Consider the following 24,955-nt stretch of genomic DNA (forward strand, 5'->3'; position numbering starts at 1 on the left):
GCAATTATGCATTTAAAATTGCCTGAGATGCAGTTTGACTCATTGGAAATGGCAAAAATTCAGTTACAAATTGAACAAATGGAACATGAGAAAGAATTAAAGCAGCTTGAATACGAAAGAGAGAGAGAGGAAAAAGAAAGAGAGAGAGAGAGATAGAGAGGAAAAAGAAAAAGAGATAGAAGAAAGGAAAACAGAAAGAATAGCTCCAGCAGAAGAAAAGGAAAGAGAAAGGGAGATACAGCTCAGGGAAAAAGAGAGAGAGAGGAAAACGAAACAGAGAAAGAGAGAGAGAGGAAAAAGAAAGAGAGCGAGAGTTTCAACTTCAGAAAATGGCCATGAAACATGACAGTCAGTTAAAATTGGCAGACGTAAAGGGCAACGTACAATTGGAGGATAGTGATGAGGATAGTGAGAAAGAGCTTCATAGTTGAATGCTTGGTGGGGATCTATTAAAATATGTCCACGCATTGCCAAGGTTTGATGAGAAGGAGCAAGAAGCCTTTTTCATTTCATTTGAGAAGGTAGCTAAACAAATGAAATGGCCATCGGACATGTGGATATTATCGATTCAAACAAAGCTGGTAGGTAGGGCTAGTGAAGTGTTTGCATCACTACCAAAAGAGGTATCTGGGACATATGAGGAGGTGAAAAAATCCATCTTAGGTGCATATGAAGCCTACAAACAAAGGTTTAGAAATTTAAGGAAAGAATTTGGTCAAACAAACATGGAGTTTGAAAGGATCAGAGTAATTTTTATAGGTGGATAAGGGCTTTCAAAATAGACCAAAATGTATGAAGCTCTCAGAGAAATTATACTTTTGGAGGAGTTTAAAAATTCAATTCCTGATGTAGTGAGAACTAATATGGAAGAGCAGAGGGTTAAAACTGTGAGATTAACAGCAGAAATGGCAGATGATTATGAATTAGTTCATAAATCAAAGTTTGGTTTACGACATCACTTTCACCCTGTGAGGGATAGAAACTGGGGACATGAGAAATACTCAAGTGGTAAAAGTAAAGGTGATCTGTGAAAATAAGGAGACTGTACCTCAGACTAAAAAGGAAATCCAGGATGGGGGAAAACAAACAAAAAGTTACAAATGTTTTCACTGTAATAAACTAGGCCATGTAAAGTCACAGTGTTGGTGGTGGAAGAAAAGCACTGGGAAGGCTGATGTGGTAAAACAGGATAAGACAGTGGGGTTTGTTAAAGTGATAAAAGGAAAGCCCAAGTGAAGCGAAGGAGGTGCAAAAGATTGTACAGCCTGATTAAGAGGTAATTGATAAGAAGGTGCCAGATCTCTACTTGTGTGGGTAAAGTGAATTCATGTGTATCAGGAGGAGCAGGTAAAGAAGTCACAATTTTAAGAGATACGGGAGCTAGTCAATCTTTAATGGTAAGAGATGAGGAGTTATGTAGTTTAAAAGAATATTGCCAGAAAAAGTGGTAATATGTGGAATTCAGGGTGAGAAGAGTAGTGTTCCATTGTATAAGGTAAGGTTGGAAAGTCCAGTGAAGAGTGGTGAAGTGGTAGTCGGAGTAATAGAGAAACTATCTTGTCCAGGAATAGTTTATCTTGGGTAATGATATAGCTGGATCGCAGGTGGGAGTGATGCCTACTGTGGTTGATAAGCCAGTAGAAAATCAAACAACTCCTGGGATTTTTACGGATTGTGTAATAACAAGGTCGCAAAGTCACCGGTTAAGACAAGAGGAGAAATCAGAGAGTGAAGATAAAGGTGAAGTGCAATTATCAGAAACGATTTTTGATCAGATGGTTGGAAAAGAACAGGTGGAGGATGAAGCGGATATTTTTAGTTCAGGAAAATTGGTGGAGTTACAACCGAAAGATGTAGAAATAAAACGGATGTATCAGAAAGCATACACGGAACAGGAACCTGAGTGTATACCAGAGTGTTATTACCGTAAAAATGATGTCTTGATGAGAAAATGGAGACCTTTACATATGCAGGAGGATGAAAAGTGGGCAGAAGTTATCAAGTAGTATTTCCGGTAGGCTATAGAAAGGAGGTGTTGCGAGTTGCACATGAGGTACCAGTGGGAGGTCATTTGGGAGAAAGGAAAACTCAAGCTAAAGTCCAAAAACATTTTTATTGGCCTGGACTACATACAGATGTAGTTATTTTGTCGATCATGTCACACATGTCAAATGATAGGGAAACCTCAAGCAGTGATAAAACCAGTGCCCTTAATACCCATTTCAGCATTTGAGGAACCATTTACAAGGGTCTTTATTGATTGCGTAGGACCACTTCCTAAATCAAAAAGTGGGAATGAATATCTTTTGATGATAATGGATGTGTCTACTAGGTTTCCAGAGGCCATTCCAGTATGTAATAATGCAGCTAAAAAGATTGTGGAGGAGTTACTTAAATTCTTTATTAGATATGGACTACCCACAGAAATACAATCGGATAAAGGATCAAATTTTACCTCAAGGTTATTCAAAGAAGTCATGGATAGCTTAGGAACAAAACAATTTAAATCAACTGCATGCCATCCAGAATCGCAGGGAGTGTTGGAAAGATGACATCAAACATTAAAGACAATGTTGAGGGCTTATTGTCAAGATTATCCAGAGGATTGGGATAAAGGAATTCCGTTCATACTGTTTGCAATAAGGGATGCACCTAACGAGTCAACCAAATTCAGTTCTTTTGAACTAATATTTGGTCATGAGGTAAGAGGACCACTTAAATTGATTGAGGGAAAATTGGTGAGTGAGAAATCATTATTGGATTATGTGTCAAATAGGGAACAATTAAATAGAGCAGGTGAATTGGCTAGACAGCATTTAAAAGTTGCCACAAAATGTGATGAAACGGGAAGCAGACAAGAAATCCAAAGTTCGTAGCTTTGCCAGTGGAGATAAAGTTTTAGTATTGTGTTGCTCTGTTTCGGTCCAAATACTGTGGGTATTTCTATTTATTTCGGTGAACCACAAGCCTTTCCCTAATATCAATCAAATGACCACGCAACCAGTTAGTTAGTTCAAAAGATGGTTTATTTACATACACAAGAGTTATCTACTACGAGTTAAACTACACCTATCAGCTACAATAACCTATACTTAACTTCAGGGCGACCGGCACTGTACAAATGGATAAACGCCTTTATCTGGATTTCACTTGGCTGGTTCAAAGAAAGTGGCTCTGTCTCTGCTGGGCTCATCCGTCAAGTAGCGACCGTTGGTCTTGAACTTAGCTGGCTGTTCCTGCTGCAATTGGGTGGCACAGGCCGGATCCAAGAGAGACAGAACACATGGCTATGCTCTCTTTTATCCCCCTCGGATTTCATGCTCTTTGGGGCGGTCCTTAACCTTGGACCCAATGGTTCGACAGGGCTCTGATCACTCTCTTCGATTTTGGCCACTAAAGGGGCGTGTGTCTTGGTAGCTGGGCGGGGCCTTAGCGGTTATTGACCTTGGCAGTTGTGCTTTCTGAGCAAGGGAGTGGTGCCGATCAGCCTGTGGCTGTACCAGTTGCTTTATTGCAGTTCTATTGTCCTGGGAAAATGGGCCATTGAAATGTAAACGAGCGGGGGTTTCAGTCAGGTTTGGTTACCTGTGTTTTATATACGCATAGGCTGTGTATCTGACTGATTCCCATGTCCCTTTGCAAGTGGCCATCTTAGATGGCTACAATTGTTACCAGTGGTATGTGAACCTTTAAAAGTAAGGTTTTATGGACCTTATCAGATTGAAAGGAAATTAAGTGAGGTGAATTATGCGGTACAAACGCCAGATAGAAGGAAAACTCACCGAGTGTGTCATTTGAATATGCTTAAAAGGTACTTTGAAAGGGAAGGAGAGCAAAAGGAGGAGTTTTTAATGATTCTAACTCAAAGTGACGAACCAAATCCAGATGACTGTGAATTTGACATACCTCAAATTAAATTGGAAAATGAGGGTGTTCTTAAAAATTGGGATAAATTGTTGAGTTACCTTCCAGAGGAAAAACGGAAGGAACTGAAAGTTATTAATATCACATGGGCAAGTTTGTGGAGATAAATTGGGAAGTACTAAAATGGCTATACATGATGTAGATGTGGGAAATGCTGTTCCAATTAAACAACAGCCATATAGACTTAACCCTTTAAAATTGGCACAGGTTAACAAGGAGATTGAAAGTATGCTTAAAAATGGAATAATTGAAGTGGGTTGCAGCCAATGGAGCTCACCCACAGTGATGGTACCAAAACCAGACGGTACCCAACGGTTTTGTGTGGATTATAGAAAAGTTAATGCAGTTACAAGAATGGACTCTTATCCTATCCCACGTTTGGAGGATTGCATTGAGAAAGTGGGACAATCAGCTTTTATTTCCAAACTGGATTTACTTAAAAGTTTCTGGCAGGTACCTTTATCCGAAAGGACGAAGGAGATTTCAGCTTTTCACAGAATTTACAGTGCAGAAGGAGGCCATTCGGCCCATCGAGTCTGCAACGGCTCTTGGAAAGAGCACCCTACCCAAGGTCAACACCTCCACCCTATCCCCATAACCCAGTAACCCCACCCAACACTAAGGGCAATTTTGGACACTTAAGGGCAATTTATCATGGCCAATCCACCTAACCCGCACATCTTTGGACTGTGGGAGGAAACCGGAGCACCCGGAGGAAACCCACGCACACACGGGGAGGATGTGCAGACTCCGCACAGACAGTGACCCAAGCCGGAATCGAACCTGGGACCCTGGAGCTGTGAAGCAATTGTGCTATCCATAAGGCTACCGTGCTGCCCAGTACGGTAGTTTTGTGACACCAGATGGTATATACCAATTCAAAGCTATGCCACTTGGCATGAAAAACTCCCCGGCCACATTTCAACGGTTAACTAACACAGTTGTTTCAGGATTACCCAATTGTGCGATATACATCGACGATCTGGTAATTTTTAGCCAGACATGGGAAGAACATTTAAAACATCTGATGGAGTTATTCAATCGACTTCAGGAGGCGGGTTTGGTGGTAAACCTAGCCAAAAGTGAATTTGGAAAAGCCCAAGTCATTTTCCTTGGCCATACAATCAGACAGGGTCGAATTGACCCACGGGATGTGAAAAGAAAAGTTATTGGGGAGTTTCCAATACCCTCACCCACGAAGGGAAATAATGCAATTTCTTGACATGAATGGATTCTACCGGAAATTTGTGCCAAATTTTAGTAGTGTGGTTGCTCCACTGACGGACTTGCTAAAGAAACGTAGCAAATTTAAGTGGACAGCGGAGAGTCAACAGGCATCTGACTGCCTGAAGGCTGTGTTGACCACTGATCCTATGTTAGCCATCCCAAATTATACCAAACCATTCAAAGTGGCTGTTGATGCGAGTGATGTGGGCGTAGGTGCGGTGCTTCTACAAGACGGTGATTAAGGACTAGAGCGGCCTATTGGTTATTTTTCAAAGAAATTGAATTCTCACCAGAAAAAGTATTCAACGATTGAGAAGGAGATTTTGAGTTTGGTGCTGGCTTTGCAACATTTTCACATTTAGGTGACCAGCAATCCATCTGACACCATTATATATACTGATCATAATCCGTTGATGTTTTTGGAGCGATTCCGGAATAACAATGCAAAATTGTTTCGATTCATTTAAAAATAGTACATGTGGCCAGACGAGAAAACGTGATAGCCAATGCTTTGTCACGAATGTGATGAACAGAAGCAGGTTCAGTGGAGGAAGAAGAACTAAAATGGGCTATATTATTATAAATGTTTGCGCTTTTTGTTTTGTTCAAAAAGGAAATATATATTCACTGTCCATATTTCTTAAAAGAAAAAGAAAAGGTGAAAAATGGAACCATCTTGAAGTTGATGATTTTTTTCTTGGGGGGATGTCATGTGAGAGTACCTTTAAGAAATGGGTGTTTATAAAAATATCTGTAGTGAATGTACCTTTAAGAAATGGGTGTTTATCAGTGATGTCAGAGTGTGGGTGGAGCTGGGCTGTCTGTCTGCTTTGCTTTCGTTTTAGGCTGTTTGCTACAGGGTGTGTTTAGTTTTGTTTTGGAGACGCTGCAGTCACAGCACGATGTGCATGAATCTCTGCAAGCTTATGAATGTCCATTTGGTGATTTCAACGTGGTAACTGTTCTCAGTTGTGAAGTTAAACCTGATGTCTTTCTGTACAAAGGGTTCTTTTTGTCTTATGGATGCTAAAAGGAAAGTTTAAGGATGACTTAGAGTGTTGTATTCTTTGGGGGTTGTATTTGAATTGATGGTTGCTAAGATGTTCACTGTATGTTTTAAAAAGGTTAACTGAGTTCATAGAATAAACATTGTTTTGCTTTAAAAAATACTTTTAGATTTCTACTGCACCACACCTGTAGAGTGGGCCCATAACCACAATCTATTAAAGGTTGTGGGTGAGGTGAACTCCATGATACACTTTGGGGTTCTCTAAACCCTGGTCCATAACAGAAGCCTGTTACCAGGCAGAATACAGCCCTTTGGCCCATTCATTGGCCACCAGCCAACCAATCAAACCAAGTCCCACCCCATGTCTCGAGTGCCACAAAGTCTGGGTCTTGCTGTACAAAGCTTGCAGCCCATACATTATATTGCAACTTCCTGAATTCCCATTCTCTCTGGTGCTTGACTTAAAGACACATGTCCATTAATCATCCACGGATCAAAATGATAACGGCACATAATAAAGGGAAATAAGGAAATCCCCAGGAAGGACCCTTACAGTTAAGCCAGCCATTGATGTTGCCGAGCTGCTTCCTTTGCATTCATCCTCTTGCTCTTCTTCCATTAATCCTTCCAATTGTGGTTATGCATTTCAATCCTTCTGCACAAAATGTCTGAAGAACATAATTTGTCTTGGATTGAGAGTTCTCTTATTCTTCTACCACCATTCAATATTTCTTCAGTAAATCTTTTCTCCGCCCAACGTCTTAGGATCCTTCATGAGCATCACATTTTGGGGCTGTTTATTTTCTTTTCTTCTTCTTTCCCAATGCTTCAAGCTTCACATCCATAATTCATTGCTGACCAGCCAGAACATTTTAATACACAATTCTCATTTTCAGACTCAAGCTGAAGTTGCTTAGAATGTTGCTAAATTTTGTAAAAACACTTCTGGTTTGTCCAATCCTTTTCAGATTTCAGTGCTGCTTCTACATCGGATGCTATCATGCTTCCTAGATAGTTGATTGATATATTCTAACTTTCTTCCATTTATTGTGAGGTTACATACTGGAATATCCTTTCTCTTGATCATTACCGTGATGTACACTTTCTTCCAGTTGAGTGTAGGTCCATATCGAACACTTTACTTTGCAACTGTGTCCATTCATTTTTGAAAGATGACTCTCCCTCCTACCTTTATACCATCCAGGCCTTCCAGATGGGGGCCGGTTTAGCCCAGTTGGCTGGATAACTGGTTCATGATGCAGAGCGAGGCAAAAAGTGTGGGTTTAATTCCCACACTGGCAGAGTTTATTCATGAAGGCCCAACCTTGCTCCTGGCCTGAGGTGTGATGATCCTGAGGTTAGATCACTACCAGTCGGCTCTCCCCCCTCAAAAGGGGAAAACATGGTCATCTGGGACTGTGACGACTTTACTTCACTGAAAGGGTCCAGTGAGGGAACACAGCCTTGTCTAACCCCTTTTTAGATTGCTTTCCAATCACTGAGTTTATTCTTGTAACAGTGCGTCATTATCTGATTCCAATAAATATTCCAAATGAATCAAAGATCTTTCCCATTAATGTTGATGTCTTCCAGCAAATTCCTGAGATGGTAATCTGGACTTCATCAAATGGCTCTTGTATAATCAATACAACATCGGTAAAGATCATTTTGTATTTAATGGTTCTTTCTGCCAAGTATTTTTGAAGATAGATTGCATTTTGGGTTAATTTAATGACTACAAAGCCACACTGAGTGTTTGAAATCTCTGACTGAATATTCCCTCTATCTCTGGCCTTTAGGATTGTGAGGATAATCTTTACTACATGACTCATTCGGCAGATTGTTCTATGTATTTCGTACCCCATTGCACCAGATATCTTCGATGTCACAATTAAAACAGATCTTGTTCAATGTACTGGGATAATGCAGGTGTTGTGGTTGACGATAACAGTCAGATTTTTAGTTCCTGGTTCTGTTGTTTCAATAATCACTTTGTTATTTCATCCAGTCCTGGTTGCTTGCCCTATTCTTTATCATCTCCACTGCGGGGTCCCACGTCCTCTTGTGAATTTTCCGGGCCAGTGTCTTTATTTTTAATTTGTGGTTTTTAAAAAAAAATTGTTTCATGGTATATTGATTGAAAAAAAAGATAACAATTGTTTAACTCTAAAAGCAGTTGAAAGCGATAATGTGTAAGATTGGAAAATAGTGAACGTCACTCCACTATTCAAGAAGAGAGACAGAAAGCAGGAAACTACAGGTCAATTAGCCCAACACCGATCAATAGGAAAATGCTGGAATTTATGGGGCACTTAGAACATCTCAATGCAATCAGGCAGCATGATCATGGATTTGTGAAAGGGAAATTATGTTTGGAGTTCTTTGAGGAAGTAATAGGCAACATGGATACAGGGGAGCGGTGGATGTGCCATACTTTGATTTCCAGAAAACAGGTGACACGGTGTGAATGGTGTAGGGAGCAACATGTTGACATGGACAGAGGGTCTAACAGGAAACTAAGAGTTGGCATGAATGAGTCATTTACTGGCTGGCAAGATGTGACAAGTGGAGTGCCACAGGGATCTGTGCTGGGGCTTCAACTGTTAACAATTTATATCAATTACTTGGATGAAGGGATCAAATATATGGTTGCTACATTTGCTGATGTAAGGGAGTTCTGCAAAGGACATAGGTAGCCTGCAAAAGGGCAGAATTAGGTAAAGTGAGGGGGAAAATATTTGACAGAGGGAATATAATGTGTAAAAACGGGACTTGTCCATTTTGGCGGAAAGAATAAAAAAGCAGGATATTCTTCAAATGGAGAGAGACTGCAGAACTCTTGTGGTACACAGGGATCTGGATGTTCTGGTACATGATCAGGAAAAGTTAGTATCTGGGTAACGCAAGTGGTCAGCAAGACAAATTGAATGTCATCATTTAATGCAAGGGACGTGAAATATAAAAGTAGGATTATTTTGCTACAGTTGTGTAGGGTATTAGTAAGAGCACATCTAGAGTGCAGTACATAGTTTTGGTCTCCTTATTTAAGGAAGGGTATAAATGTGTTAGAAACATCTCAGAGAAGATTCATACCACTGGACATTGGGATGGGGGAAGTCCTTCTGGGGAAAGGTTGGAAAGGTTGGACCTGTATCCACTGCAGTTTGGAGTAGTTAGGTGACTTTATTGAAACCTGTAAGATCCTGAGGGGACTTGACAGTGTGGATGCTGAAAGGATTTTTCCCCTTGTGGGAGAGACTTGGAGCGGGATTCTCCGTTGATAAAAAAAAAGATAACAATTGCTTAACTCTAAAAGCAGTTGAAAAGCACATCCACAGATTTCCCTTTATCCATGTTACTGCCTCAAAGAACTCCAAACATGGGGCTGGATTCTCCCAAAATGAGGCTGTGTCCCCACTCCGGTGTAAAAACGCTGGTGTTGCACTCCTCAGTTTCCTGCAAAAAGTAAAAGGCGATTCACTTACGTCTGGGGCTGGCAGGGACTCGGGGAGCTTCACGCAGCTTTGGCTGCAGATACGGGCATCTGCACTTCCGGTTCCGAGTTCACACAGGCACACGGCGGCGACCTCCAGCGGCCACGCTGAGCACCAAGGTGGACTCGGACCAACACCAAAAAAACTAGGCCCCCCCGATCGGCCGAGGCGCTGTATCAGACCGGCCCGATCGCTGCCGCGACTGCCCATAAGGCCCCCCCCCCCCCCCCCAGTGCTCGATCCCCCCGCCCCCACCAGGGCAGCCGCGGACTAAGTCCGCAGCCGCCGCACGAGAGTCCCGACCGGCCATACCACATTAGTTCCATGCCGTTAGGAACTCGGCCAGTCGGGAGCAGAGTATCGATGGGAGGGCCCGAAGAATCAGTGGAGCGGCGCAGGGTCCGATACGGCAGAGAACTTTGATTCTCCGCCCCCGCGCCAAACGCAATTTCGGCCCGGGACTGCAGAGAGTCCAGACAGGATTTCCCTTTCACAAATCTATGATCACGCTGCTTGATTGCATTGAGATGTTCCAAGTGTCCCATAAATTCCAGCATTTTTCTTTTTTGCCAAAATCATTACCGGCCATCGGGCGGAGAATCGGGGCCGGTGCCGTTTTTCGGCTGCTCCGCCTCCTCCAAAGTGGCGTCATCTAAGAGCGCGCCACACGCCTTTGGGACAGCGTCATCGCTTTGAGGCCCTCCCCGATGCTCCCCGCCCAATGGGCTGAGTTCCCGGCCGCGCAGGTTGCGTGTGATCTGAGTTTTCGTAAACCCGGCGTGGCGGCTGCGGACTGTGTCCAACGCCACCACAGACAGGATGGGGGGGAGGAGCCCTGCTGCTGGAAGGGTGAGCTTCGAGGAGGCTGCGGTGACTGGTGGGGGCTGTGGGGACTGGTGGGGGCTGCGGGGACTGGGGGAGGGGGCTGGTTCCATGTGGAAGGGGGGTCCAGGGGGACACTTTGGCCAGCCGGGTCCATGTTGTACGGCGTGACCACTTCAGGTGGACTCGGCAATTCTCCGGCTGTTTATGTCGGGAATGCCGGGGGTTTTACCCGGTGCCGTTGCTGCCCCCACTTTGCGGAACATCGGCGCCAACTTTTTCATTGTAAAACTAGACACTTCCTCCGGACATCGCCTCAAAATCAGAGAATCCAGCCCTAGAACTAGGGGACACAGGTTAAAATAAGCGGCTGGATTTTCCAGTTCTGAGACTAAGTGTTGATGCCAGTGCAGGATTCATTGAGTTCCACGACAGCAAAACTGGCACAGCACCTAGTCCAATTCAGCGACTATTGAGGGCCTAGCACCGGCACCACGTGGAACACAATCGATTCCAATGAGAAACGGTGTGGGATTCACTGAATTTGCAATTGATACACAGATGGCTGACAAGCTGGAGCCACATATACATCCTCCACTCCCCACACACACCGTCCCAGCAGCAAGACGCACGGCACCACCCTTCACCGACGCCTAGCTGGAAACCCTCTGGCACACGGTGGAGGAGGGGCAGTTGACCCTGCCACCCACCGCACCGCCATGCCTGGGTGAGGATAGCAGAGGTTGTGAGCGCCGTGAGCAACACTGTCCGGATTGGTCAGCAGTTCTGGAAAAAACTGCACGACCTCCTTCGGGCAGCCAGGCAGCACTGTGCCCCTTGCACTAACCCCCATTCCACAGCCTGGTACCCGACTCCCGTTCCCACCTAGAGGGCAGCCGAGCCCCCACCCTGCACCACATGCCGGCACCCAGACCGTCCATCATGGCCGGCTGCCATGGCCACTGAAGCCACCAGCTACCCACACCCTGGGCTGCCTGCGCTGGACTGTCTAACACTGTGCATTTTCTGTTCCCCCTCCCCTGGAGAATGCCACCTATAATCACCGGGAGCGGGAGAAAACTGGTAGAGGACCGTAGGACCTGCGGACGCTCACCATGGCAGAGCAGAAGGCCCTGGACATGGTTGGCAGCCCGGAGGAAAGGGAGGTTGCCAAGATGGAGGTTGGCCATGGGCGAGCAAGTGAGAACCCGCTTAGTTGTTGTTTCCTGTGACACATGTGTCAACCACCCACCCGTGAACCACCCCCACCCCCACCCTCACTGCTCTCACACCTATGTTACGGGCGAGGCTTTTTCAGAACCCCAAAATGTATCATGGAGTTCAACCCACCTCTCCCTTTAATGTATTTGTTGCTTTTCCCAGCACATGGCTTGTTCCCTAGGAGTGGGATTACAATTATGGACACATGGGTTTTTAAACACAAAACAATGTTTATTCCATGAACTCAACTTAACAGCTTAAATAACACTGGATCTCTTAACACCCCTTACTTCAAAGATAACTCAGAAAATATTGCAACAGTAAATAATTCCTTAAAATGTTCCTTCAAACTTCCAAGAGACTTAACACGTTTAAACAGAATCACATCAGGTTAAAGGCTTTACTATTATGAGTTTAAATCACCCAAATGATCCAGAGATAGTCTATCATGGATCCAGCTCACTGCAAACACAGACACTCCCAAGCTCTTTTCAAACTGCAAAACTAAACTGCAAAATGGCTGACCTAAAGCCCAGCTCCACCCACTCTCTGACATCACTGTTTTCTTAAAGGTACATTGCTTAAACATCCATGTCTTGAAGGTACTCTCACATGACACCTACCACCCCATGGCCAGCAGACTAGTTATGCATAGTGTCTGCTGTATTACAGGAGCTGATGGTGATGGGGCGGGTCCTTCTGGTGTCCCGCCCACAGCCAGTGCCAAAGCCGAAGCTCCGGGTGCCGAGCAGCAATGAGGACAACAGCACGGACGCGAGCGGTGGAACTGGGACCCAAGACACCCTGGAGTGTGAGTCCGAGGATGACACCAATTTCCCATCACAGTTGTCTCCAACACCCTCCACCATCCCAGAGACACTCATCTCGGTTGGACACTTTTGTGAAGAGGCTCCTGGGTCAGCACCACACAGTTGATCCGGTACATCAGGTGGAGATTGGAATACCCGAGGGGATGGATGGTCGGAGAGCGGGCCGACTCCGGGGAATAACTGCCGTCCAGACGGGTTTTGGGCTTCTGAAATGGACAGTCCCATCGATTGTGGAGATGCAGTCACAGAGCTAGGCGCAATTGGAGGAGTGCAACCGTGTGCAGGAGCAGGAGGTGGTGCCGACTGTGCATGCCACCCAAGCCAACACCGCACGGGTAGCATCCGCGGTGGAGGCGAGGGTTGTGCCTATGGATCAGCATTCTGTGAAAACGCTTTCTGAGGCCCAGGACAGGGTTGCCACCTCACAGGCAGCCATGAGCCAGAGCCACCTGAACATCGCAGCGCCGCTTCTGAGCATGGTACAATCACAGCAGGCCATGGCTGAGAACATCGGCAGCATTACCCAGGCACTGGCTGAGTGGTACAGACACAGAGGGAGGAGACCCAGTCCAGAAGGAGATGGCATTGTCACTGGCTGATGTGACACATCTGACATTACAGGAAATGTACAGTTAACAAAGGGTTAATGTAATGATTTAGATGACCACTAGATGGAGCTAGTTACAGAAGTATATAAAGCAGTGGCTCACAGATCTCTGGGAGAGAGCTGGAGAGGAGAGCTAGAGAGAGCAGTGATAGAGTTCAGCACAGTATTAGACTAGAGTGTTGAGACTAGTATAGTTGAGTAGAGATTGTAGATTAGATTATTGTTTACTTTAGGAGTCAGTGGTTGAGCTTAATTTAAGTTGTATAAATAAATGTTAGCTTTGTTTATGAACATAACTTTTGTGGTCGTTGTGAACACTACAACATTCATCCTGAGGACAAGAATCACAAAGAACACCACAGCACAGACCCAGAAGGTGATGGCACAGTCAATGGGTGATGTGACGCAGTCCCAGACAGCGATGGTCCACTCCCTGTACTCCATGGCCGTGAGCATGCAGACCTTGGTTGAGACTAGAGCGGGCCTACAGGACTGGCAGCACCAGGTGGCAGGGCGGCCTCAGGATATCTCTGCTCACATCCCGGGGCCATCGGGCACTCCAAGGAAGGAGGAGGTGATGGGGCCTGTACCGGTGACTCCCGCAGGGGTGGTGCCGGAACACCACAGCATCTTGGACACCGGCCCCCCTCCTGTCCCTGGCGTATCTAGTCGGCAGTGGGCAGAACAGGGTGGCATCACGCCATCTGGGACACTCAAGCAGTAGCCAGGCCAATCCAGGCTTGACCTGCCCAGGAGATGGCCACCAACGGGGACCCAGGTATCGCAGCAGGCCGCCTCCACCTCTGATGTACTGTCTGGGGATCCAGGTAAATGTAGCATTAGGGCCCGTAAGGCCAGAAAGTTAGAAACAAATTAAGTTGCTGAGTATCCAGCGCTGCAGGCCACTGCCCCGCGATGCTCTGTTGCCGACCGGCTGAATTCCCAATGATGTGGCTTACGTGTGCTCACAACATCCGGGATCCTAGCGTGGCGGCTGCAGACTCAGTCCGGGACCACCATAGTCGGGGGAGGGTGGGGGGGGGGGGGGGGGGGCTTCATTTGGAGCTGGGAGCAATGTGGACGGGCTGTCCGGGGCACGCAAGCGGCCAATCGGGGGCACTACTTTGGCGATGAAGGTCCGCGGGCTGAGTCCGCCATGGAGCACGGCGCAGTTGCTGCATGCTTTCGCCATGCGCACGCACTGCCTCTGAACCAGAAGTGCTGGGGCCTTATCAGCAACTAGAGCTGCGAGCTCTACGAGGCTCCCTGCTAGCCCCCAGCAAAACAGAGAATCGGTGGCCTTTTGACGTCAATTTTCCTGGTGTAAAAGACCACAGTTTACACGACGGCTTCAGCACTTAAGTCTCAAAATTGGAGAATCCAGCCTTTGGTAATTAATCCAGTTGCTGTACAATCAGTGTGACCCCAGAGCGACCCTGCGGCCTCTCTCCTGCCGTCTCTAACTACTCTCATTCTTCACCCGGCAGGTCGTCGTGTGTGTCCGGGGGAACAGCTGGCAAGGGCCGAACTCTTCCTGCTCTTCACGTGCATGCTCCAACGCTTCACATTCCACCTCCCGGAAAACAAACCAAGACCAAGCTACACAGAAGCCACATTTGGGATTACCCTGACCCCACTTCCTTATCAACTGTGTGCTAAACTCAGATAAGGTGTATGGGGGATGTTCAGGAGCAGTGAGGAGAGATATACCCTCTTAAATTTGAAACTAATCCACTGACCAATTGTTTTACTGTTCTCTTACGTGTGAAATTTTAACAGATGGTGTAGGGAGTTAGGAAAAGCTTTGATCTATTGGGGAAAACTGACAGCTGGAAAAGCATTAAAGAATAGACTAATATGATAATATAGAGTAGTTTAGCGAGAACTGCTTTAATTACGGAATTAAACTATACAGCAATCATAGAAATATAATCATAGCCTAAATTGCAGCACGTGAATCCTCTATAATTACGTAGAAATGCATTTTTAAGTCAGAATAAAATTGAAATATACATAGTCACTTGTAAAAGGTATGCAAGGCACAATGGGATACTTGACCACATTATTGAGGGTGATCAGAAAATAAAGAATGCACACACACACAGAAACACTGAAAACAGCCAGGCAAGCAGGAATTCTTATCAGCGAAGCAGCCTTAGTGTAGACAATAGAACCAGTTAGAGCCAGATAGACTAGAATGTATACTTTGGGCAGCACGGTAGCATTGTGGATAGCACAATTGCTTCACAGCTCCAGGGTCCCAGGTTCGATTCTGGCTTGGGTCACTGTCTGTGCGGAGTCTGCACATCCTCCTCGTGTGTGCGTGGGTTTCCTCCGGGTGCTCCGGTTTCCTCCCACAGTCCAAAGATGTGCAGGTTAGGTGGATTGGCCATGATAAAATTGCCCTTAGTGTCCAAAATTGCCCTTAGTGTTGGGTGGAGTTACTGGGTTATGGGGATAGGGTGGAGGTGTTGACCTTGGGTAGGGTGCTCTTTCCAAGAGCCGGTGCAGACTCGATGGGCCGAATGGCCTCCTTCTGCACTGTAAATTCTATGATAATCTATGGTATACAGTGTATCAAGGACAGACAGATAAGAAAGGTTTGGAAATCATCTGTGAACCATGAATAAGGCATTAGAAAATCGTGAAGTGATCACACTGGCAGAAAAATAAATGTTATTGGTTAAATGATGCGGTTGGATCCCAGCCAAATTGGGGTGGACTAATAACTTTTTGAAAATGTATAAGTACTGCACCTAAACTCTGTAAATTCAGAGATTTTGAGGCACCCTCAAACCTCTTGCCGTTGTATGCTGATCAAGCTTGAAAATAAAAAACATCTTCTTACCAGAGTTGCAGTCTGCAAGTTGTTATATTACTGGGTCTAGTAATGTGTATAGTTACTAGTTACTGTTGATGCAGATGGTCTGATGGTGTGATCCTGAAGAAATCACGAGTCTTCAACTTAAGCAAACTGATGTATTAAAGTAATGATTGATTATATCGGAGTTCGACACTCTACAGAACTATTTCTGGAAATCAAGTAATAAAATATTGATGTATTAACTGATTCACAACTATAAATACTAACTATACTGAGAGCTATCTATCATACATTACTGCTTACTAAACACTCCTGGGTTGAAAGAGACCAAGATCCTCGAGGAGCTGATACTGAGTGGGATCTACTGGTGCCCTCTATTGGTAGTGTTACAGCTCAATGTTATAATTAACCCTTTCGTTATATGCACGTATACATATCATTACATCCCCCTTTTTTTAAAAAACATTTCTTACTTTTTTTTAACAAAGGAAAAATGGAGAACAATAAGTATACCAAAAAAACATATGTATCACTTTGTACAGAGCAAAATGAGTGGTGAATACACAAATTGACTGTGAAGTATTTACAAGTTCAGTCTACTAGGTTCCTTTCTTCTTCTCGTAGATCTTCTCAGTGGACGAGGTGGTGATTCTAATTTCTTGACAGTTCTTTGCATGTCAGTGGTACTTTGATTGTTGGTTGGCGTATCTTGAAAGATAGTTTAGTTGAGTTGTAGATCTGGAAAAGTTTTCTATGGTTGAATCTTCTTGAGTTGTCTGTGATTTCTACGTAGGATGTTATCTTCAATAGTTTTGATTATGTATGATCTTGTTGCTGCTTGTCTGATGATTTTGGCAGGAGCAGACCATCCTCCAACAGGGATGTTGATCCTAACGGTGTCATCTGGAGATAATGATTCCAGAGTGGTAGCATCAAGTCACAATATAATCTTTGACATCAGGTAGCTGTTGCATTTTTTGTAGCACTGGGAGATGACCAGGATTTCGAAACTACAACGCAGGTAACGTTGTTCTCAGATCTCTATTCATTAGCATCTGTGCTGGTTACAGACCTGTTGATAATAGAGCAGCGCAAGATGGATGTCTGACGCAGAATCAGGAGCTTTATAAATCAGTTGTTCAACAATATGTACTCCTTGTTCTAGTTTCCCGTTCGACTGTGGGTAATGTGGACTAGATGGTATGTGTTTAAAATTGTAGAGTCTTGCAAGCTCTGCCCAATCATTGCTATCGAAACACGGTCCATTGTCTGTCATGACAATGGTTGGTATTCAATGTTGGGAAAAGGTTTCTTTGCTCGCTTTTATCATAGACTTGAGGTCAGATAGGTAGCTTCAATACCTCTGGATAGTTCGAGTAATAGTCGATAATGAGCACGTAGTCACGACCATTGGAATGAAATTGGTCAATGCCTGCTTTGGCCCAAGGAGAGGTTTCCAACTCTTTGCTGTAAAGTCTCCTTGCACTGCGCAGGCTGGAACTTTTGACACGTCTCACATCCCAAAACCATGTCAGTGATGTCCCAGTTTGTGCCTGTCCAGCAGAGCTCGTCTTACCCGTCTCTTACATTTTTCAATCCAGAGGTGTCCCTCATGAATCTGACTTAGTATCATAGGCCTGAGACGCAGTGGAATGACTATCCTGTCGAGTCTCAGGAGACCATTTATCACCGTCAAATCTGCTTGAACATTGCGAAATTGGGGACATTGCCCTTTCAGCCACCCATTATTGATGTGGTGAATGACACGTTGTAGCAATGCACCCCTTTTTAGTCTCCTCTCTAATTAAGTTGATTTTTTTCATCCAATGCTGGAATGTTGTCTGCACACATCTGTACATTCAATATGTTGAATGAATTCCAGTGGTTCACTTTGCAAAGTGATGGAGCGTGATAAAGCATCTGCTATTATCAAATCTTTTCCAGGTGTGTAGATGAGGTCGAAATCGTATCTGCGGAGATTCATTAGAATTCTTTGGAGTCATCGAGTCATGTCGTTGAGATCCTTATGAATAATATGCACCAATGGTCAGTGGTCGGTCTCCACAGTGAAAGTGGGTAGTCCATAGACGTAGTCATGGAATTTTAATATTCCGGATAGTAGACCCAAACATTCTTTTTAGATTTGAGTGTAGCGACATTCTGTTGGTGTCACCGCTCTCGATGCATATGCGACAGGAACCCAAGACGAGCTGTCGTCTTTCTACAACAACACTGTTCCAATTCTGTCCTGACTTGCATCAGTCAAAATATTTGTCTCCCTACTTGGATCGGCTAAAATCGGTGCAGTGGTGAGTTGTGATTTCAAGTCAAGCCAATCTTGTTGATGATCCTTCGTCCATGCAAACAAGGTCAATTTCTTAAACAGGTTTCTCAGAGATGTTGTTCGGTTGGACAAAATTAGGGATACATTTGCCTAGGAAGTTGGCAACGCCAAGCAAACAAAGACAAAGAACCGCTTTTTGGCCTCAGGGACTTTCATTCCTTGAATGGCTGCGATTTTGTCAGTGTGAGGTCACACACCTTGGGCGGGATTCTCCGATCCCCCGCCGGGTCGTAGAATCGCTGGGGGGGCGGCGTAAAACACGCCCCCGCCACCCGCCGCTTTCTCCCAAGGGTGAAAAGTCGGCGGGGCATCAATTGCGCCGCCCGACTCGGAGAATCGCAGGGGCGAGGGGGGGCGGGGGGGATGAGTGCCGGGGACGGGGGGATGAGTGCCAGGTACCGGGGGGGATGAGTGCCGGGGACGGGGGGGATGAGTGCCGGGGACGGGGGGGATGAGTGCCGGGTACGGGGGGATGAGTGCCGGGGACGGGGGGGGATGAGTGCCGGGTACGGGGGGATGAGTGCCGGGTACGGGGGGATGAGTGCCGGGTACAGGGGGGGGTGAGTGCCGGGTACGGGGGTGTGTGTGCCGGGGAGGTGGGGGTGAGTGCCGGGGACGGGGGGATGAGTGCCGGGGATGGGGGGATGAGTGCCGGGGATGGGGGGATGAGTGCCGGGTACAGGGGGGTGAGTGCCGGGTACAGGGGGGATGAGTGCCGGGTACAGGGGGGGTGAGTGCCGGGTACGGGGGTGTGTGTGCCGGGGAGGTGGGGGTGAGTGCCGGGGACGGGGGGATGAGTGCCGGGGATGGGGGGATGAGTGCCGGGGATGGGGGGATGAGTGCCGGGTACAGGGGGGTGAGTGCCGGGTACAGGGGGGTGAGTGCCAGGGACGGGGGGGGGTGAGTGCCGGGGACGGGGGGTGCGAGGGCAAGGGGGTTTGTCCGCCTGGCCATGTGCCATCCTCCAACAGTCGCGCCCATGCAGCCCATGCCACCTGGCTAGGGGGAGGGGGGGGATAAGGGCAATGATGACATGTTGTCGTTTCCCCCCCCCTTGCAGGCCATCATGTTTTCTGATCAGCCAGCGATGTTGGCCGCTGTGGCGGCAGCCGCTATTCTCCATGTTGCCCTGGAGGAGGAGGAGGAGGAAGAGCGTGCCAGAGAGGCGGCGCAGGCTGCCGCAGAGGAGCATGCCGCAGAGGGGCAGGCGGCAGCCGCCCAGGCTGGAGGGACACCCGCCTGACAGGACGAGGAGGAGGAGCAGGGGGAGCACGTAGTGGAGGAGGAACACGAGGAGTGGGAGGAGGACATCACGGCGCCATGGCAACGGAGGCACCCAAGGAGGCCCCGTGTGTACCGGCCCCGGCTGTCATACCAGAACCTCACGGACCAGGAATGCAGGAGGAGACTCCGGATGAGCCAGGAAACTGTGGCACACACCTGCCACCTTCTGGCACACCTGGCACTGCGTGGCACTGGGGGGGGGGACACCCTCTCCCCGTGACCGTCAAGGTTACGGTGGCCCTGAACTTTTATGCCATGGGGTCATTCCAGGCGCCAGGTGGGGACCTGTCCGAGATCTCGCAGACATCGGTGCACCAGTGCATCCGGGCAGTGACAGATGCCCTATATGCCATGGCGCACCGCTACATCTGCTTCTCTGTGGACCGGGCCAGCCAGGATGCCCGGGCCGTGGGCTTCTCTGCCGTGGCCGGGTTTCCCATGGTCCAGGGCGCGATCGATGGAATGCACGTAGCCGTGCGGCCACCTGCAGATAACAGGGCCGTGTTCACCAATAGGAAGGGGACCTATTCCATGAACATCCAGGTGGTCTGCGATCACCGCATGATTATCCTGCACGTCTGCGCCCGGTACCCTGGAAGTGTACATGACTCATACGTGTTGTCGCGGTCTTACATCCCCGGCATGTACGAGGGACGCCACCCCCCCCGGCTGTGGGGCTGGTTGCTGGGCGACAGGGGTTACCTGTTGCGGTCGTGGCTGATGACGCCTATACGGAGGCCACAGAATGACATGGAGAACAGCTACAATGATGCCCATGCAGCAACAAGGGGAGTGATAGAGAGGTGCTTTGGCGTGCTCAAAATGCGTTTCAGGTGCCTGGACCTCTCTGGGGGAGCCCTCCAGTATCCGTCAGATAGGGTCGGCCACATCATTGTGGTGTGCTGCGTCCTGCACAACATAGCCCAACAGAGGGGCGATGTGCCGCAGGCAGAGGAGGGCGGAGTGGAGGAGCAGCAGGAAGAGGCGCAGTCCTACCCAGATGAGGGGGATGGGGGCAATGGTCAGGGCAGACGGGCTAGACACGGGCGGGTGGCTGTTCACCGTTACCGGCTGGGCCAGCGGGCACGGGACAGGCTGATAACCGCCTGCTTCACTGACTAGGGGGCGTGGGAATTGGCGAGTATGGCCACATACCGCACACCATGGCATCACCTGAACACCCTCAACCCCCCCCCCCCACCCAGCCACCCACCCAGCACCCTCACCCCCCCTCAACCACACCCACTGCACCCGCATGCACACCACCCCTCCATTGCAGATCCACCTGCGGCACGACAGCCAGGCTCTCACGGGCGCCGGTGGAAGCGTGTCTATTGCAGGCCAGGGAGGATGATGACAACCCGCTCTGCGATGAGCTCCTGGTTCCACATCATTGGACGATGTCTGACACATGGCCACAGTGCCACCATCCACCCGGACCATCCCTGCATGCGGCTGTGACACTGCAGCGCACGGTCCCGTCCTCTGCCCGGGGGGATAGTGAGGGCGGCCCAGGGGGAAGGGGGCAGACTCATCTGAGGCCGACGTAAGACCGCCCCTCACACACACACTGGCACTCAATGTACATGACATCCCCGCACGCTTCGAACAGAGCACAATGGCAGCTTCTGTAGGTGTTAAAGTGATTTTCATAACAAACAGTGCATACACGTGCCCTAGCCCCAAAAACTCGTCTGTGCCCTGCACCCGTGCCAACTTACTCAGTGTCTAATTGTCTGGCTTTGCGGGCCCTTTGACTACGCCTAGGTGGTTCCCCAGACGGTACAGCAGAACTGGAGGTGGACTCCTGCGATTCCTGCCCTCTGACTCGGGATCCGTTTGGCGGCCGTTTCCTGGGGCGTCCTGGCCTAGATGGGCCAGGCTGTGGCCTGGGCGACTGGGATGGCGAGCTGCCAGCCTGTCCTGCCCATTGCCCACCCGATGCACCTGGGACGGAAGGGGGGGGGAGGGAGTCCGAGGTGCTGCAGTGTTCCTGGACCTCCCCTACAGGGGGACCAGAGACGGGCGCCAGCAACCCCTCCTCCCTCGGGGTGCCCAATCGCCCCCAGGCCTCGACATGGGTCAGAGGTGTGAACGGTCCAGCCATCCAACGCCCCTCCGACACCTGGCGCTGCCAGTCCTGGAGGCCTGTGCTAGAATCGACAAGGGTCTGCAGGTTTGCAGCCATGGAGCTCAGGGAGTTGGCCATCCCAGTCTGTGACTGTGCGACACTGGCTAGCACATGGGCAATGGTGCCGATGCCCTCAGCGATGGCCTGCTGAGACTGGGCCATGGCCTGCAGGGATTGGGCCATTGCCTGTTGAGACTGGGCCATGGCGTTGAGCGCCTCTGCCATCTGCCGCTGGCTCATGGCCTCCTGTGAGAGGACAGCCATGTCCTGGGCCACAGACGCCGCCTGCATGAAAAGCCCCAGGCCTCGCATACTGCTCCCCATGTCAGACACCGTCGCACCCATTGCCTCCACCGCAGATGCCACCCGTGCGGTGTCGGCCTGGATGGCACACATGACCGGCACCACTCCCAGCTCCTGGTCGTGGGTGCACTCCTCCACCTGCGACTGCAGCCGCTGCAAGCCGGCCGTCACCCTCTTCGCTCGTCCCAGGTTCGGTGGTTGCATCGGGGCTATGGGTGGGTGTGGTAAGTCCAGATCCATCTGGGCGGCAGATGTTCGCTTGCGCCAGGATGCCCTTCGACCTCCTGGCCCTTCTGCTGCTCGTACCTCCACCTGCTGTACCTGTACGGCTGTGTTGTGCGCATCAGTGAGTGTAATCACTAAAGTGCCCAACCGAGGTGAGTGTCTCTGCGATGGTGGAGGGTGTTGGAGACAGCAGTGGCGTTGTGTCGAGCTCTTCGTCCCATTCTGAGTCCATGGTACTTTGGGGTGGCAGTTCGTCTCCACCCATCCACTCTGTGTCACTGTCCTGTATTTCGGTTTCCTGGGTAGGAGTCTCCTGGGTAGGGGTCTCCTGGGTAGGGGTCTCCTGGGTAGGGGTGTTCTGGGTAGGGGTGTTCTGGGTAGGGGTCTCCTGGGTAGAGGTGTCCTGGGTAGGGGTGTTCTGGGTAGGGGTGTTCTGGGTAGGGGTGTCCTGGGTAGGGGTGTCCTGGGTAGAGGTGTCCTGGGTAGGGCTGTCCTGGGTAGGGGTGTTCTGGGGGATATGGGGAGGGGGGATATGGGGAGGGGGATATGGGGACATGAGGATGGGGGACATGGGGGAGGGGGGATATGGGCGATATGGGGGAGGGGGGATATGGGCGATATGGGGGAGAGGGGATATGGGGGAGAGGGGATATGGGGACGGGCTGTCGGTGGCTCACTTGCTGGTGGGCCCCCGACCTCTGCATCGGCAAGCTCTCGGTCCTCAGGTCCGCCAGCCAGTTCCAGGGCCCTTTCCTCATGTACGGAGAGTGGCCTCTCATCAGCTGGGCCCCCTCCAGTCCTCTCATGCTCCCTATTGTGCCGCGCACTTCTCCTGTGGGGGGCAGGTGGGTGGCAGGGGTAAAAGGCAACAGTGTTAGACATGTATATGAATGCACGCCATTGGTTGCGTGTATGGTGCAGGGGTTAGGGTGAGGGTTGGTTTCACCTGGGGGTGTGCCGCACATCGGGCAGGGAGGGGTTGGGACTCACCCTGGCTGCCCTGACGAGGTCGTTCACGTTCTTGTGGCACTGGGTGCCTGTCCGTGGTGTCAGGGCCACAACGCTGACGGCCTCTGCCACCTCCCTCCACAGACGCCGGCTGAGGCGTGCGGCGACCCTGCGGCCGTGTCTGGGGTACAGGGACTCCCTCTTCTCCTGCACTGCGTCCAGGAGCACCTCGATGTCGCGTTCCTGGAACCTCGGGGCTGTGCGGCAGGCGGCCATCTTGTCGGGTATTCCGGAGTGGGGGGGCGCGTCTTTTGAGCCGCCACGCCATGCGGCATCAATGACGCCGCACGGCGTCACCGTCCACGTCGGGTGACGCCATCGCGAATGGCGTCAAGCCACTGCTAGCCCATTTGGGGCTGGAGAATTTGCGTTGTTTGGGGGGGCCCGACGCCGGAGTGATCCGCGCCATTTATGGCGCCGGGTCCCGGACGTCGCGCCAGTTCTCGGAGAATCCCGCCCCTTTTTCTGAAATTTGTTCTCCGAGGAACTTAGAGTGTAGAAGCCCCAAAACTACATTTGGTTTGATTCAACTTGAGGCCATACTGCTGTATGCGTTGAAAGACTTGCCTCAGTCTTGAGACATGTTCTTCTGGTGTTGATGACCATATGATAATGCCATCTACGTAGACACGAACACCGCCTATTCCCTCAATCACCTGTTCCATAATGCGGTGGAATATTTCAGACGCAGAGATAATTTCGAAAGGCATCCTGTTATAGCAAAATCTGCCAAATGGGGTATTAAAGGTGCAGAGCTTTCTGCTCGAGCCTTCCAATTGAATTTGCCAGAAACCTTGCGATGCTTCTAACTTGGTAAAGATGCGAGCATTCACCATTTCGCTTGTGATTTCCTCTCGCTTCGGGATGGGATAGTGTTCCCTCATGATGTTCTCATTGAGATCCTGACAGTTTCTTCACACAAACCATCGAACTTTAATCAGGTAGGTGCTTAAGCTTATCCCCAGGTTCCAGCGGCCTTCATTTCCGGGAGCGGGAGAGAGAGAGGGCACTTGGGAATCAGCTTAAGTGTTTTATTTTTACCTGTATTTAAGTTGGGTGGTTGCTAAACCCGAGACACTACACTTGTAGTATCCCCCACCCTTCCACCTCCTCTAACCTAAGGGGATGAGTGAAAATCAGGTAAGCTCTATCTTTCCTTTCTTGATTTATCAGGAGGTTATCTATGGGGGATGGCAGGGAAGACAGTGCAATGTTCCTCCTGCAGAATGTTTGAGGTGAGGGATGCCGCCAGTGTCCCTGCTGATTTCACCTGTGGGAAGTGCACCCATCTCCAGCTCCTCAGAAACCGCGTGAGGGAACTGGAGCTGGATGAACTTCTGATCATTCGGGAGGCAGAGGTGGTCATAGATAGTAGCTTCAGGGATGTAGTTACTCCAAAGAATGAAGATAGATGGGTGACGGTGAGAGGGGCTGGGAGGAAGCAGTCAGTACAGGGATCCCCTGTGGTCGTTCCCCTCAGTAACAAGTATACTGCTTTGGATACTGTTGAGGGGGACATCCTACCAGTGGTAAGCCACGGTGACCGGATTTCCAGCACTGAGTCCGTCCCTGTGGCTCAGAAGGGCAGGGGGGAGAGCAGGAGAGCAATAGTTATTGGGGACTCGATAGTTAGAGAGACAGATAGACGGTTCTGTGGCAACGAAAGAGACTCACGGATGGCATGTTGCCTCCCGGGTGCAAG

General features: G+C 49.1%; 1 protein-coding gene across 1 annotated transcript in view; it reads left to right on the forward strand.

The window, feature by feature from the left end:
* LOC140386680 (cytochrome P450 2D3-like) overlaps window positions 1-15,986 on the forward strand; it is a 167,500-nt gene extending 151,514 nt beyond the window's left edge. The window contains exon 9 of the mRNA XM_072469230.1: window positions 14,622-15,986. Within this exon, the coding sequence (XP_072325331.1) occupies window positions 14,622-14,803 (182 nt within the window). The 3' untranslated portion in view covers window positions 14,804-15,986. The remainder of the gene's footprint in view (window positions 1-14,621) is intronic.
* The last annotated feature ends 8,969 nt before the right edge of the window (window positions 15,987-24,955 follow it).

This window comes from Scyliorhinus torazame, chromosome 12 (genome assembly GCF_047496885.1).
Source record: "Scyliorhinus torazame isolate Kashiwa2021f chromosome 12, sScyTor2.1, whole genome shotgun sequence".
Taxonomy (NCBI): Eukaryota; Metazoa; Chordata; class Chondrichthyes; order Carcharhiniformes; family Scyliorhinidae; genus Scyliorhinus; species Scyliorhinus torazame.